Raw genomic sequence first — 16,658 nt, 5'->3', positions numbered from 1 at the left:
TTGCTAATAAAGGTTTACGTAGAATTGTTGTGCTGGAGAGTTGTTACTACCTGTTTAATGTTCTCTGTGTTTTACTGTAAAGCACATTACATTTGCCTGTGTGTAAAATGTGGTATAGCAGTAAAGTTGTCTTGATTAACTACCTGATCATCTCACTGCTTGGATAACAATAAAACACAATAAAACACCTCAAGATTTTGTTTATTTTTTGTTTTGTTTGCGATGGTACATACTTGTAGCAGTATATTTAGAGTAAATCGCGTTTCATGTTTTATCATGTTTGTCCTCTCAGTTGTCACAGAATTATCTTGATTTGTTATATTCAAAGCCATTCCTCACTGCAAAACAAGCAAACACTGAAATTAAAGCAAGAAGTGGTGGAAAGTCTGACAGAGACTGAGCGTATGTGGACATAAATAATCGCATAAGCTGTTAGTAAATGTTCAGAAAGTTGAAAACCATAAAGCAGGAGGAAGGTGCTTGTGTGAACTTTGGTCAGGACAACTTTGGCCTCACTGTGCAGCTCCTGATCATTAAGAGAGAATGAAGTCATTATGATACACTGTTGGGCCTATGGCACATGCTGAGCAGTGTAGGAAATTTTATTCAAGTTCCTCACCACAGTAAAAGAATTAAAAGAGGCTTTGGTGCTTTACACATGACTATCTAGCAAATTATCTTGGTTTAAGAATGAAGATTTTTAAAATGAAAGTAAGTCAGACCCATGGCCACTGAGCTATGGGCATTTAAATGTGCCATGTTGCTGTATGCTTTTCAGGAATTTATCTTAAGTTAGAAATGTCATCTTACTATATGAAGAATTTAGCAACCAAATACGGGAAATGGCAATGGAAATATTAGCGTAAATAAATGATCTGTTTTTTTCAGCGTCATTGACATCAGGTATCATCTGAGATTTGACAAAAGTAACAGAAACATATGTGTAGAAAATGCAAAACCCTTGTACAACACTAAAGGTGGACATAAAATAGTGCCACATATGAAGCCAGTGGAGTGCGCGCATTGATACAATGTTCGCCGCCTCGTCTGACCTCATTTCCGTCCCTCCAGACAGACTGTTGTCTGCCGGCATTTTCTTTTTATTTGCCCGGTGTCGATTTCAGCGCTTAGGTTAATCTACTGTTTTGTTGGCCGGCTGAAGCTATTTTCACTAAATCCCCTTTTCCACAACACTCTGCTACTATGCCTGGGTTTTCAGACAGAGACCGTGGCAGAGATAGAGGGTAAGTGGCGTGTCGGCTCCGGCTTTCTGAACGTTAGCCAGGAGGAGCAGAGCTTTAGCATCGGGCTGCTAGCTGCAGCGCTGTCACGGCTCCGTTACCAAAACAATAAGTCAGCCCACTTGTTTCGCAGTTTTACACGCCGCGTTGCTGTTAGGGCACATAAGTATTTTTAGTTGTGAAGATATTTTTTTTAAGCAAGTGAGCGGACCTGAATTGACGTGACTATAATGTTCGTTTCTCTGCTGACTGGAAGTAAAATGGCAGCTAACGGCGGCTCTGTGTCGGAGTCTGAGCGGTTTTTATGGCAGCCTGTTTGTTATCTCGATATGTGACGCAGTGCTGTTTCTACTTTCGGATTCATTTCCGAGACGAATAGTTGTGTCGCAGAGGCCTAATTTATTTTTAACGTTTGGTTTTCCATCGGTAGTGGCTGCAGACTGTGAGCTCCGTAAGGAGTCCGTTTTGACGAGGCTCCAGCCGCTCAGTCACGTCAAACTCAGTTGAGCAGTGACAGCTGAGTCTAGCTGCGTGGCCTCAGCGGTAATTTGTTTGCACGGCGTAAACAAATTCAAGTACCACAAAGTGAAAGTTGACGCAGTGTAAGCAGTGATGGGTTTGCATACTCTAACAGAATCTAGTAATAGGATTTGTTTTAGAAAAGCAAAGCTATGTTCAGATTATCTAGAGTATGAACTAGATCCTTGTGTGTGTCTTCTGTCACAAAAGTCTTTCGAAACAATTTTATAACTTAATTTGTTTATATATGTGTTGCTAGTATGGCTGCAAATTATTAGATACAATTACATGCAATATGTTGGCCTTTGATATGCCAGAATTCAGGAATTTTCACCAGATAACACGAACCTGTTGAGTGGAAAAAAAATCATTTATCAGTGATTTATGTGGTAGGAGAGTGCATTTGCATCAAGAAATTAAAGATAATTTGCGCAAAAGAAAGCTGTTTGGAATCTTAGTCCAACACTGACTGAGGCATCCAAAATACTTTTTTGCTTTGGATGACACTCAGATCTGGCTTTGTGCTCTAAATGCAGAGCTTTGTGGTGCTGATTTAAATATTCAGACAGCTAATGATGCATTTCAATTTGCAACCAAATCCTCATTTTCAGTGTTTTTTTTTGTCCGCCTGTTCTTTGCTCATTTTGCTGTGCACATGTGGAGCGTGCATGTAAACAAACTCCATGCGTTTTAGATGAAATTTTACAAAAACTCATCGTATTTAAAAAGTTTTTAGATGGGAGTAATGGGAGTGTTCTATCAGACACACTTTTCTTGTAGATTAGTCATGGAAAACGAGAAGTGTGAAAGTTTTCTTTTTGTGTCAAGCAGCCAAAAAAGTTGTAGCATGATTTGTTTGAGTGAATTTCCCGTACTTAACATTGAACTTTCTGCCATGTGATTATTATGCATCACAATGCAGGTGCTGAAATGATATTTTATGTAGTTCTAGGTGGTAGAATAGTAGGGAAACACTACCTTTATAGGGTGTATGTAGTAAGAGACACACTTACAGAGGAAAAGTGAAAATTACACAGTGGTGAAAATATTGTGAAAATGAAATCATACTTTGTCAAGCTATAAAAACACTAAACCCTGCACTTATAATTATGCAAAGAATCACAAATTTTCATTTTTAAAATCACACCAGAGCCTCCAAGACCAAGATGTGATAAATCTATTTTCTTTAATACAGCCTAGCGATGGGCTGAAAAACTATTCGATCTCAAATCACAATTTGAAACAATGAAATTAGTTATTTGCCAAGGCTGCAATTTAGGATATACATCATGCGACATGTATGACCAGAGTTTTAAGTGTTTCAATAGTTTTACAAATTTATGGCGTCCTCTTTTCAAAGAACATTTTTAAAAATCAAATCAAATGCAATATGTGTCACAGCATTTGATGTTTTCCTCAAGCCATTCAGCAACTCATTTGAACATGCTGACTATTTCATTGACCTTTTATGTGAAAATGCCTCCCTTTTATTGAGTGTCATTTCTGTCTATGTACCTGTCTTTTACATAAGGTATGGCGGCGGGCCCCCTCGTTTTGGAGGTGGTGGTGGAGGCAACAGGGGCGGACCTCCTCCAGGAAAATTTGGCAACCCTGGTGAGAGGCTGCGAAAGAAGCACTGGAACCTTGATGAGCTTCCAAAGTTTCAAAAGAACTTCTACCAGGAACACCCAGATGTCACCCGCAGACCAATTGTAAGACCCAGTTATAGATTTTTCTCTTTAAAAAATAAATAAATATATATATATAATAGGATTTATCTGCTTTTATCCTCACATTAACACATGTTTAATCTTAATAATAAAAAAAAGGAAGCCATAAAGGTCTGATACTTAACACAAACATTCTGCATGTTGACAGTTTTCATCCTTGTATTTCTATTTTAAATTCCAGCAAGAGGTTGAACAGTACCGAAGAAGCAAAGAAGTGACTGTCAAAGGCAGAGACTGCCCCAAACCTATTGTAAAATTCCATGAAGCTGCATTTCCAAGTGAGTCGAAATTCGTGCCACCCTAATAATTTAGTATAGTTCTCTGCCTGTCTGCTCCAGCATGCTAAATATTTTAGCCTACTTCAGCAATTTTAACTCATGCGTCTTCTCTCCTCAGGCTACGTCATGGATGTTATTGTCAAACAGAACTGGACTGAACCAACTCCAATCCAGTCTCAGGGGTGGCCTGTTGCCCTGAGTGGCAAAGACATGGTTGGCATCGCTCAAACTGGTTCTGGGAAAACCCTTGCAGTAAGTGAAGTGTTTTCTGGTTTAAATTTTTTTAAATGATTTCTACCCAGTTTTGCAAATGCAAACTCTGAGGCCTTACAAAGTGGTCTGTAGCCTGTTTAGACTTTGATTACTGTACCAACACTCTTATTAGGTTTTGCAGAAACTCCTTACTTGAAAAAATAAACCAGTTAGATACTGTAGATGTGGCCATCATTGTCATCTGATCAGTCTGTTTTGCTGTTAGGTGGGTGTAGTTGAAGTAAAAATAAATTATCATGTTCTTTGTTTGCTTATTTTAGTCTATTACATCATTTTAGTTCTGTCAGAAGTACCCTCACTGTACCACTCACTAGGTGGGCTTGGCAATTGACTTTCATTACACTGTTGCCCAGAGTGACTGACTCAAGATTGTCCAGTATTTTTTCAATTAGAAAGTACTCAGACAAAAGTTGGAACTCCAAGCATTAACTTTTCAAGCAGATATTAGAAATGCACCCTGCTGATGTTGTAGAGTAAATGGCTGGAACCTCCTGCTCTTTGGAAACACCAATGTAACTTTGTGCATAATCAGTCATATTAACTTTACTTTCTCTTTTTTCTTAGTACCTTCTGCCTGCAATTGTGCACATCCAACATCAGCCATTCTTGGAGCATGGAGATGGACCTATTGTAAGTGCACTTTAAGTCATACTGTTGTAGTTTGTGACCCTGTTGTTTCTATTAGTAAAAGGTAATAATAAAAATAATATTGATTTCTTAGCTTTTGTTGATGGAATGTTTTACATTGTTTTTTAGGGGGGGGAATATTTACAAACTATCACAAGATTTTGATGAGAGGCTGACATGATGTCCTATATTCATATCATGCAGGTTTATGTATTGTTCTTTATATGACTGAATATCATTTTGCTGGATTTGATGTGGTGTGCAGAAAAAAAATAGAAACCACTGAAGACACAATCTTCTGTATTTGAATTCTGTGTGTTTGTGGTATTCCACTGTGCTGCAAGAAGATTTTTGCCTAGCAGGGAAAACCTTATTTTTAGAATCTGGTTAGGGAATTGTGGCAAAGCTGCACCATGATGTTATGATATCAGCAGGTTTATCCCCTTCTGGTTGTGGGCTGTTAAATTCCTTCTAATCACAGAAACGTGCCATGGCCTGATTAACGTGTGCTATACTTGTGTGTTGATTAACTGGAAAAACTCTTTATGTTGTGAAGTTGCCTGGTCCTGTGTATAAATATTGGTTCATATATTTTATATAGTTGTTCAGTAGTATACTGTATACAAATCTGTTCAGTAGTTTGTTGTGAAGGAAGCAAAACATAAATATATTTAGGTAATTTCTTTTGTTAACTTAGTGCTTGGTGCTGGCACCAACCCGTGAGCTGGCCCAGCAGGTGCAACAAGTGGCTGCTGAGTACGGCCGGGCCTCCCGTCTTAAGAGCACATGCATCTATGGTGGTGCACCCAAAGGACCCCAAATCAGGGACCTTGAGAGGGGTATGCTTACTTTGTTACTGTCACAATGTATATATTATACCATAAAGCAATCTTTTTTTGTTTTTTTTTTGTTTTTTGCTTTAGATTTTAGGGTTAGGTCTTTGTCTTTAAGCGTGAATATGTAATGATATGCATTTCCTCTTTTTGTTTCAGGGGTTGAGATTTGCATTGCTACTCCAGGCCGTCTTATTGATTTCCTGGAATGTGGTAAAACGAATTTGCGTCGTTGCACTTATCTGGTCCTGGATGAAGCTGACCGCATGCTGGACATGGGATTTGAACCTCAGATCCGCAAGATAGTGGAACAAATTCGGGTAAGTTATAATACTTGCTTTCATTTGACAGGTAATTGACATTATTGTTATTTTTTATTATTGAGACAATCTAAATGCAACTAAATGAAAAAAACAATTGGTATGCATGATAGTGATGTTAGATATCCAATGTGTGCATTAAAAAAAAAAATGTAATTGTTAAATTATCTTGGGAGCTTCAAAATAGTCTTGACATTCTCCGTTTTGTCTTTACCAGCCAGACCGTCAGACCCTGATGTGGAGCGCCACCTGGCCCAAGGAGGTTCGTCAGCTGGCTGAGGACTTCTTGAAGGACTACGTCCAGATCAACATTGGTGCACTGCAGCTCAGTGCCAACCACAATATCCTGCAGATAGTGGATGTTTGCAATGACATGGAAAAGGAGGACAAGTAAGTAGATGATTTCCTCAACTTTTAATGAGCTTGTAACCATAAAGGTTCCAGTTATCCTCTGCACCTAACACTGTATTTAAATAGTCATGTAGTTTCAAAACCCTCCATCTGTTCTTCTATCAGACTGATCCGTTTGCTGGAGGAGATAATGAGTGAAAAGGAGAACAAGACCATTATTTTTGTGGAGACCAAAAGGCGTTGCGATGAGCTCACCAGGAGGATGAGAAGAGATGGGTAAGGACCCCATCCTTATTTTTCTTCTTTTTTTTTTCTTTTTTAGCCGTGAAGGTTACACTGAGGCTATGCCAAATTTAAAAAAATGTTAGAAGTTTGTTGAAGCTGGGGTGGCAGTGTGTAATTCTGAGTCTGTCTGTCATAGGTGGCCAGCAATGGGAATTCATGGAGACAAGAGCCAGCAGGAGAGGGACTGGGTCCTTAATGGTGAGATTTAAAATATTGCAGTGTTAGCAGTTATTGGTAAATTAACACTGTGTTTTGGTTAAAACTGTCCTTTGTGCTTCAGAGTTCAGATATGGCAAAGCTCCCATTCTCATCGCAACAGATGTGGCCTCCCGTGGCTTAGGTCAGTATGCCATTGAGTTGCACCACTTTATTATCAGTGTTACACTTATTTTAAAGAAAGTGGTTTTGCTTTCTTTAACTTTTCTATGCATTTTCTGAGTTTTTCTCACCTTAAGGTGGAGTCTTTGTGGCAGGCGCTAGGCATGACAGTCCCAGGCCTCGAGAGGGAGAAGGATGACATATTGGAAGTGCTCAACTGGCTTGCCACCCAGTGGGCCTAGAGAGGTGAAAGCTCTTGTGTGCCAGTGATCTTCAAAAGGCTGTGTGGCTAAGCCTTTGTCTCTGATATGTTGTTGAAATACACACACATCTGTTCTCTGTCCATGGATTTCACCTGACAAATGCCATCCAGCTGTTTCCAACTCAAACGTAAAAAAAAGAAAAAGAAAAGAAATGCTTGATGCTGTGACTTTTGCCTTGCATGCTGTTGTGTTAGAGAGCGCTGTATTGCAAGTCACTTGTTTGAGATTTGGAACAATTGTTACCTTTCGGAGCTTGTATCACATAGCATGGGTGTGAGCTTGTCTAAGCTTTCAGTTGTTTTCTTTTCCCGTCAAAGTGCTGGATTTCTTGAAATGGAGAGAGCAGTTCGAAATCTTTTGTCTCTGAAAATTGATGAGACCTGGCACATGTGTTTAGGGGGTAGTGGGAACATCTAGTGAGAGGAGAAAGAGAGTGAGACAGCTCAAACCAAAGTTCCTCCCTCGCCTGCGTTTTATAGTCATGTCGAGACCTGCCAACGAGAGACATTTTCTCAAGTGAACACTGGCTTCTTGGAAGATCTTGCCTTGATGAGACTGATGAAGGGGGTGGGGGAATTGTCCTGTGCTCGCTTAGGGGTCCCACAGGGTTCAATGCTTGGGCCTTTGTCATTTTTTTTGAAGGGGGCCCCTGTTCAAATTAGTACTTGGTCTATTTTGTCTTGGCAAGACGTGCAGTGCGGCCTTTAATATCAAGCTTCTTTTGAGAGTGTACTGGGAAAAACCTGGACCTGCAAAAATGTACCACTCAATGGTCCTATATTGGCACATGAGGAGGCCCCAGTGCATATCGAGGCCCGACTGCGTAGAAGCTCCTGGATGTCACTTGACAATTTGTGGGGGATTTCGCTGCATTGGGAAAGGACTAGTGAATGCATACTCCTTTCTGGTAAGACCTAAATCCATTTGTACTCCCTTGGTAACGAAAGGGAGATTGGTGTCTTTTGGATCTTTTTGATTATGGTAAGCAATTGGAGTGTGCATCGTTTCTCTCTTCCCACAGTAGTATTCCCATGGAGTAAATTTGTACACAATCTGATGCTGTTTTAACGCGTTTCCTCCACAGCCTAACGACCACTTTTCTTTCCCCCAGCCGTCACAGTTGCTAACTTTTCCCTTTGATCTGGCTGTTGTGGTGTGCAAAATCCTGTGTGGCCTCCATGTTTTGTTTTGCCACACTGCAACACTTTCACAGATGTGGAGGATGTGAAATTTGTCATCAATTATGACTACCCTAACTCCTCCGAGGATTATATCCACCGCATTGGACGCACAGCCCGAAGTCAAAAAACGGGCACAGCCTACACCTTCTTCACCCCCAACAACATGAAACAAGCCAGTGACCTGATCTCTGTGCTCCGCGAGGCCAATCAGGCCATTAACCCCAAGCTGATCCAGATGGCAGAGGACAGAGGAGGTAACATGTCATATTTGTTTACATTAAGACTTGCTTACTAGGAATGTACACGTTGTTATGATGGTAGCAATATGTTGTGTAGACGTGGCTAAAAATCTTAAAAGCTGGGCTGCAGCTAATGATTTATTATTGTCATTAAGACATCTGACCAATGTTTCAGCTTTACTGTCAAGTTACTGTACATAATTATTGTCTTTTTGCCAAAAAAAATATATTTTTATAACGGCCCAGAAGCAAATGTTCTGGTGATCCTAAAGTTGGGAACCACAGTTTTACATGGTTTACATAATATTTGATATTAGGGTCTCTTGTTATTACTGCTACAGTGTTGAACCCATCTAAACTCCCCTCCTTCTCCTTTTGTCCCTCTCCTGTCTTCGTGTTACACAGGTCGCGGAAGGGGGGGAAGAGGTGGCTACAAGGATGACCGCCGGGATAGGTATTCTGGGGGAGGGAGGAGTAATTTTGGTGGTAGTAGCTACAGGGACAGGGACGGTGATAGAGGGTTTGGCAGCGGGCCAAAGAGTGCCTTTGGTGGCAATAAGGCCCAAAATGGTGGCAGCTATGGAGGCAACAGCGGCAACTCTAGTGGTAGCTATGGCAACAACAACTATAGCAACAGCAACGGACAGGGTAATTTCGGTGCTCCAGCAAACCAGGTGGGTGCCTTTGGTAACCAAAGCTTCCAGGGCCCCCCACAGTTCGGGGCCATGCAGAGGGCCGCTCAGAACGGCATGAACCACCCGCCGTTCCCATTCAACTCTCAGCCGCCGCCACCACAGGCCCAACAGCCTCCACCCCCACCACCGATGGTGCCCTACCCCATGCCACCACCCTTCCCACAGTAGATATACACACAATATATGGAACCAAGATGATTTTCGTTCAGTCTTGAAATCTTACAGTATGATTATTATTATTCTAATTATTATCCTTTGTACTGTTTAACTTTGTTTTGCTTACAGCAGGGTTTGAATTGTTCAATAAGCCCCGAGCATTAAGTGGAGACACATCTCCTATAGTGCAATCATGATTGCTGCACTTTTTCCTTGACTGTTTTTTGTTACATTCCTCAGTAATTTATTTTTACTAGGTAATACAGTGTTTTCAGTTTGTGGTATGTTTAAAGTGATGTTATGAAGATCATATAAAAAAAGGGTGCGTGTGGCCCTTTTAAATAAAAATAAGAAAATGGGAAACTTGTGCTGTGTTTTTTTTTTTGTGTGTGTGTGTGTGTGTGTGTGTGTGTAAGGGGGTGGTTTGGAGAGCTCTGTTTTGATGTAGATCTTGGCTCCTCTGGACCTTAATACAGTGTCAAGAATGACTCATTTTTAAACCATATGTAGGGAGCATATTTTTTGTAGCAGAAGAGGAAGAGAGAATGAAAGAAGCAACACTTTCTGTGTCATGTTAGTGGTGACATAACTGCAGCACAGAAATGAAAACCACAGATATTTTTGCACTCTGTGGCTGCTGAAGTCCATAGATGTATCAGCAGCACCTCTCTTTTTGGAGCCACAACTTTTTATCCTCTGCAACAGTATGTCTGAAAATGCAAAGTGACACAAAAAGAATGAAGGTAATGTTTTGAGTGTCATGCCAATATTGAGTTAACTTGTACAGACATGAAAATGTTATTGCACGCTATGGCTGCTGCAACTTCTAGAAGTCTTCAGTTCAACTGGAAATCCTTATGCATGTTCAAATATTACTTGTGCTAAAGCAGGGGTCTCGAACTCCGGTCCTCGAGGGCCGCAATCCTGCAAGTTTTAGATGTTTCCTTCTTCCAACACACCTGATTCAAATGATCAGGATCGTTATCAGGCTTCTGCAGAGCTTGATGATGAGCTGATCATTTGAATCACGTGTGTTGGAAGAAGGAAACATCTAAAACTTGCAGGATTGCGGCCCTCGAGGACCGGAGTTCGAGACCCCTGTGCAGCTAAAGGCTGTAGTTTCCCATTGTGGCGACAGGATTTTGATAGGTATTCATTTAAAACATTTAATTGGACTTTTCATTCTACAAGAAAAACAATTGATGCATATTTTTTTAGACTGACATTTATGTAGACTATTATCAATATTTATCTTCTTTGCCAGCCAACAAAGGGAAAAAAAAATCCTCACTTGTATTTCATTTCAGACAATGGAGATAAAGCTTTAGAACATTTCGTAGCCACTACTACACCATACTGATTGATAAAATAATATTTACAGAAATATAAGTGTATGTCGTTTTGTATCAATGGAAAGTGGATTGTTTTTTTTGCTTTTACACTGGTTCAGAAGACGTACACTACTAAATAAAAGGCTCTCATGTGAATGTAACCGTACACAAAATATGTAAAAAATATATTTTTTATTTAAAAAACAGAAAACTGAATGTACCACGAGACATACTTTGTAACCCGGATGTACGCGTTTAACTTCCGGATCACAACTCACATGTTTGTCCGTGATTAAGCTCCTGTGTCTTGTAAAAGTTTTTCACATGTTATTATTGATTATCAACTGTGTGACATCAGTGTGACTCTTAAATGCACCGACAGCCGCTAACATTTGTGTTACGTGAGTGTGTAGCCGTTAGCTAAAATGTACGAGCTCAACAACCTGAACCTGTGTTTACTGTAGAAGCAGTGCCCAGTCGACTTTTTATTTATTTTATTTTATTTTTTTTTACAAGATGTTGCTTATGCCAGCACCTCCATCATGCTAACTCACCCTGTCAGACGCGTCCTGTCAAGGCGTTTATCCGTAATAAAAACCAAACAATCCACCAGGAGATGCTGCAGTTCATCCTCCATTGAGGATGTGGACCAGGCCGGGACGCTGCTGCAGCTCTGCGTGGACAGGCACTATGTTTCCCCCGGACAGCCTAACGTGGAGCTGTTCCAGCGGGGGATGTGCTGCAGCTACGGGCCTCTGGGCACGGAGCTGAGGAGGAACCTGCTGGATCAGTGGTGGCACTCGGTGACCGGGTCCAGAGCTCAGGTGTTTGGGTTAAACACTCTGAGCAGCAGCAGCAGCAGGGACAGAGCAGCAGATGGAGGAGGACAACTGAGGATGGTCGAATCTGAACATTTAAAACAATTGCTGGACCGACAGGAGCTGAGCAAAGAGCAACTCATCCAGGAGGTGCGCATGCTCCTGCAGAGGTCTCCATCTGTGAGAACAAACTTACTTCAAGGTAGTCCACCACAGAACACATCCCAGTATTGATGTATTACACAAGATAAGACAGAACAATAATCCTGAAGGAAATTCTTCTGTCAGATGTTGCTCAGAAGAACTACAATCTCACAACAATAAATGCAGTGCCTATTGAGAGAGTAATGTTGCAAAGATGCTCTTCAGAGGGAGGTGTCAGATGTTTCAGCTCTCCTTCCTGCAGAAGGATGTAATAAGATGAGCTGTAATTAATCCCACAGTGGGGAAATTCGCAGTGTTACAGCAGCAAAGGGGGCATCAGTTGAACGAAAAATAAGAATTATGCCTAAGTAGGAGTGATTTTGTACAGATGAAGAAATTCTGATATGTGGAAAGTCACAATATTGCACAGGGTTATTCTATATGTTGGTAAATTGCACTGAATAATTTTCCACAGACTCTTCCAGGTGCAGGAAATACTGATATTGCACACATTCCTGGACAGGTTTGAAATGCGTTGATCTTGCAGCAGAGTAAATATGAAAACATATAATCAACTGATTAGCACTAAGTACTGAACTAATCAAAGTTTGCTGAAGGATAAACACAACGTATCCTCTACATGTAATAGAAAGATTAAAAATCGAGGTACAAAATTAGAATTAAATGCACAACAAAACAGCAAACATTAGGTTTCTCGTTGCACATTTTGTCACAGTAACGGGCTCTTTTGTGCTGTGATTTGTCTTCAGGCGCCTTGGAGCAGTTTGTCCCTTCTATGGAGCTGGTGAACAGGAAGCTGCCGTTTGGACTGGCAGAGACGGGTCTGTGTTTGCAGCCTTCACGTGGCTCTGGTTGGTGAGGCTTCATCTGTTGCCTGTGATCTCAGTGATTGTATGTGTCGACACATACTTGTGCGAGATATGATGTAAAACTTCATTTTTTCTTCCTTTGTCGGATTTTTTTGATGGGATTTAAGTATATTTGGGGAAAAATAAACTTTCTTAATCTTTAATCCTATTATATTCCTAATATAATGTTTTCATATGTTACCTGATAAGACTTATCTCAGGGCTTTGTTACTACTTGCTCTTTTTACATTTTAAACATTTGTGTGAAATAATAAGTGGCTTCCATCCATCCATCCATTTTCTATACACCGCTTAATCCTCACTAGGGTCGCAGGGGGGCTGGAGCCTATCCCATAATAAGTGGCTTTTTGTGACATATTGGAACCTAATTTGAAACAGATAAAGTTCACATTCTTAAACACTGCAAGGACAATTTGCCTTTTCAATATTTGATCCAGCATAAATATCAATTAATGTAATGTTCTGTGGTGGTAAAAGTAAGTACACCCTCAGCATCAGGAGATAGTTTAGCAGAAATAGCTACTTGTAGATACTTTATTTGCCCACCAGATTCTGAGACCAACTTGCTTAAAATTTTTGACCCTTTCTTGTTTGTTCCATCAGCCCAGCTGAGGTCACCCAGACTTCTCTGGTGTGGTTCTGTTCACCTCGCACCTCTTCCCAGTGGCTGGATCACTGGACACGCCAGAGGCTGAGGTGGTGGAGGAAAGTGAGTATTCGAGGGAAAGCACCTCAAAAATCTGCAAAAGTCATGTGTTGCAATAAGTATATTTGGTGTACATGAGAAAACCGGTGCTAACATAAGTCTGTTTTGTATAATTAGACGTCATATTGGTTTTATATTAGAACAAACCAACAGATCATTGTTGGTATGAGAGAAATACAAACTGTTTATTCTAACTTAACATCAAGACAAACATGATTGTGTATATTGCTGTTCTCTATAAAAACATTTAAAAGAGTATGTTTTGACAGGTTTTTGACAATCAAGGTCAAAGGTCTAAATATCTCATGCTGTGTATTTTTCAGAAAGTGCTTTCAACCTATCCAAGATATATTTACTGAGGTTACTTAAAGATGCTGTTCCTGATTTTTCTGTAGCTCTACCTAAACATTGAATTTGTCCACAGAAACCTGTTTATTATTTTGAAATTCAGCAGTCCTCAACACAGAGACAGCAGGAATGATCAGGATACTGTTGGCTGCCAAGTGGAGAAGTACATCATTAATACTAAGTCATATCAGCTCATGTCCTCCCTTTGTTTCAATCTGTGTTTATCTAGTTTGCCCGGTCACCGTCCGACTTCAGCAGTAGTGAGGTCCCAGAGGAGGAACTGGAAGAGCCAGCATCTCGTGGTGTGAGGATCATTTATCATTTCCCGTGGGGACCGGAGTCGCTGGAGACTCTGTGGAGTCGTGGAAACTCTGAGCTGCTGCACACACACCAGGGAGTCCGCTCCAAGCTGCAGGTCAAACTCTGTCTTATATTTATTGTTTTTGTTGTATGCATGCTTTTTGTCCTGTGCCTGCAGTAACGTTGTTAAGCTGCTGCTGCACTGGTGTGCTCAGTTATTAATGGCTGCATTCCAGTTAGCATCGAAGTTAAAGGGCTCTGGTAATTTCCAGGATGGTTTCACCTGAAGCAACAAGTAGGAGTGTCAGCAGTGGCCTCGAGTCCCCATATAATTATTGTTACTTCAGTTTGGTTTATGTTGACATTCTCACACAGATAGAACTGAACTTAACTGCTAAGTAAACATTATGTTAATATCATTACATATGGTAAAACTGCCAAGTGTTATGCTAAGAAACTGAAGTGGCTGTTGACTCCTGTTGCTTTCTCTCTGAATTTGCTTTAGCCTCGGGGCGGACAAAAGTCGATTCCTCATGTCGTCTCTGTAACCGGGAACATGGACCGCGGCATGATGGCTTTTCTGTCCAACTCACTCCAGCAGCTGAAGAGAGAAGACAGCAAACAGAGGCTGCAGCAGAGAAGGGTGACTGTACTCAGCAGCTCACTTGACACTCACAGGTCTCTCTTTTGTGATGTGACTTCTGAAATATCTGAATTTTGGTTTACTGTTGATTTCAGGTTCTGAAGTTGCATCCAGTGTTGGCTCCAGTCAAAGTGGCTCTAGACATCGGTAGAGGAGCAACTGTGGAGATGAGACGGGTAAGAAAAGCGTGTATTTAGAGTAGAGAGATTTTTTATTTTCAATCTATGTGAATGCACATTGTTCGATAGAGTCAACTGATGTGTAAAATATTACTCTGTAGGTTTGTGAGGGCCTTCTGCAGGAATTCCTGGAAGCTAACATCTTGGCGTGGCCCGGATATCTTGACACTGCGCAAACATCAATGGAGCAGCTGAACACCAAGTAAATGCTCTCAATGTGTTGACGCTACACTGTCTGAAACACATAATGCAGCTCAAATAGCTCTTTAGAAGTAAATTAGTGATGCTTTTTGTTTGTTTCTTTGTTGATGCGTTGCAGGTATGATGAGATGGGAGTTCTCTTCACTGTGGTGATCGGTGAGAACACGTTGGAGAGCGGCCTCCTTCAGGTCCGCAGCAGAGATACAACCATCAAGGAGACCATGCACATCTCTGAAATCCGGAACTTTCTATCCAGATACATCTCTGCAGCTGACAACATCTGAATGTACTTTTTGTTATTTAGGCAAAAAAGGGCATTAATATTGTGCTTTTTCAGTTTTGCATCCCTTCTAGATACAAAATACTGGGACCTCTACATGTCAGGGCCTTACGTGTGCAGATTAATTGTTTAAACTACATCTTCCCCGATTGAACTCAAAGTTGTGGATGTTTACATACTTGTGTTAACCTAAATATGAAGGCTATTTTGTAATAAGCTGTGCTCACACTCACATGTACCCCCCAGTTCTTACTGGACATAACTTAAGAGACTCAGTCATCCTACAGCCTCCTTTGAGTTCATTCGTGGATATATTAAATCTTTGATCTGCATGTAATCAGGTCTGTCTTAACAGTGGCAGTCACACCGTGTCAAGTTTTTGAATAAAAGTTTCTGTCTCATTTTCTATTAAATATGAAGAATGTATCTTTAATATTTACTTTGTTGTTGTTGTGTGTTTGTCCTGGTTGCTAATGATACTCCTGATGTTTGTTCTCTTGAGGTTAAAGCTTTATTCTTTATCATTGAAAGCACCCATCCATCCATCTATCCATCCATCCATCTTCTCCCGCTTATCCGGAGTCGGGTCGCGGAGGCAGCAACCTTAGCAAAGCCGCCCAGACTTCCCGATCCACACTTGAAAGCAGTAGTTAGAAAAAAACAATCGCACCGCATCAGTAGATTTTCAGAGGGTTTCAGTCACATCACATGATTATCATATTTTACGTATACATCGAAACTTCACGCATTTGTAATGTTAAGAACCAGACAGACAGTTCCTAAAAGCTTTTTAATTGGCATGATGAAACTGGTTTAATCCTACCATGTACAAATAAACCAGTCAAACCAATTCTTCCAAAAAAACATAGCTGAGTAACTCATCCACCCTCTTATTGTCTCTCTGACTCAGTGGCCTTAGCAAGGCAGCAATTACAGGTTTATTTTAAACTCTGTTGCAAAACTACTCACAAACAGTCAATACAGGGAACACATAACTCCAGTCCCAGCTTGATCTCTACTTATTACATTATTCAATTTAGGATTACCTTGAATACGTTTAAATCTCTACAGGGTCCTGCTCTGTAATTAAAATTAAAATAAACAAATCCATGGTCCAGATTTCATACAAAGGGGGACCGTGCGTGTACTGTTTTAGCCCCAACAGCATGGAACGGGCTCAACCTTGCTGTCAGAAAACCCTCAGTTCAAAAAGCTGTTAAAAACTCACCTTTACAGTCTTTTCTAATGTTGTATTGTCCTCTTTTCATATTTATTGTTGCTTTTTAGTGTTTTAAATTTATTTTTTAATGCATATTGTAGCTGCAGTTTTGAAAGGCACTCTAGAAATGAGGTGTATTAATATTATTAGAGTAATATTTTAGCTAAACTGTTGGGAATATGCAGCATAACACCACATAGGGGTTGATTTATGTTGATTTATTCTTTGATTGTGCTTGCACCTGCACAGTGGTTTATTATGATTGAGCTTTACGTAATTATACACCATGT

At 40.5% G+C, this 16,658-nt stretch overlaps 2 protein-coding genes across 2 annotated transcripts; both read left to right on the top strand.

The window, feature by feature from the left end:
• Nucleotides 1–1,078: 1,078 nt before the first annotated feature.
• LOC103364646 (probable ATP-dependent RNA helicase DDX5) lies at nt 1,079–9,672 on the top strand. Its single transcript, XM_008291817.1, has 13 exons — nt 1,079–1,244; nt 3,292–3,472; nt 3,672–3,768; nt 3,887–4,020; nt 4,606–4,671; nt 5,366–5,507; nt 5,661–5,821; nt 6,039–6,211; nt 6,338–6,448; nt 6,594–6,655; nt 6,738–6,797; nt 8,252–8,473; nt 8,864–9,672. Exons 1-13 carry the CDS (start codon nt 1,204–1,206, stop codon nt 9,319–9,321), a joined length of 1,908 nt encoding a protein of 635 aa, XP_008290039.1. The 5' UTR covers nt 1,079–1,203; the 3' UTR covers nt 9,322–9,672.
• Nucleotides 9,673–11,167: 1,495 nt separating this feature from the next.
• polg2 (polymerase (DNA directed), gamma 2, accessory subunit) lies at nt 11,168–15,588 on the top strand. The gene is made up of 8 exons (XM_008291816.1): nt 11,168–11,660; nt 12,373–12,478; nt 13,096–13,201; nt 13,776–13,961; nt 14,352–14,489; nt 14,585–14,665; nt 14,770–14,870; nt 14,988–15,588. Exons 1-8 carry the CDS (start codon nt 11,183–11,185, stop codon nt 15,151–15,153), a joined length of 1,362 nt encoding a protein of 453 aa, XP_008290038.1. The 5' UTR covers nt 11,168–11,182; the 3' UTR covers nt 15,154–15,588.
• The last annotated feature ends 1,070 nt before the right edge of the window (nt 15,589–16,658 follow it).

The sequence above is a fragment of the Stegastes partitus genome, unplaced genomic scaffold, assembly GCF_000690725.1.
Source record: "Stegastes partitus isolate 25-593 unplaced genomic scaffold, Stegastes_partitus-1.0.2 Scaffold764, whole genome shotgun sequence".
Classification (NCBI taxonomy): domain Eukaryota; kingdom Metazoa; phylum Chordata; class Actinopteri; family Pomacentridae; genus Stegastes; species Stegastes partitus.
The sequence above is the reverse complement of the archived record's forward strand: the minus strand, read 5'-3'. Positions and strand labels throughout refer to the sequence as shown.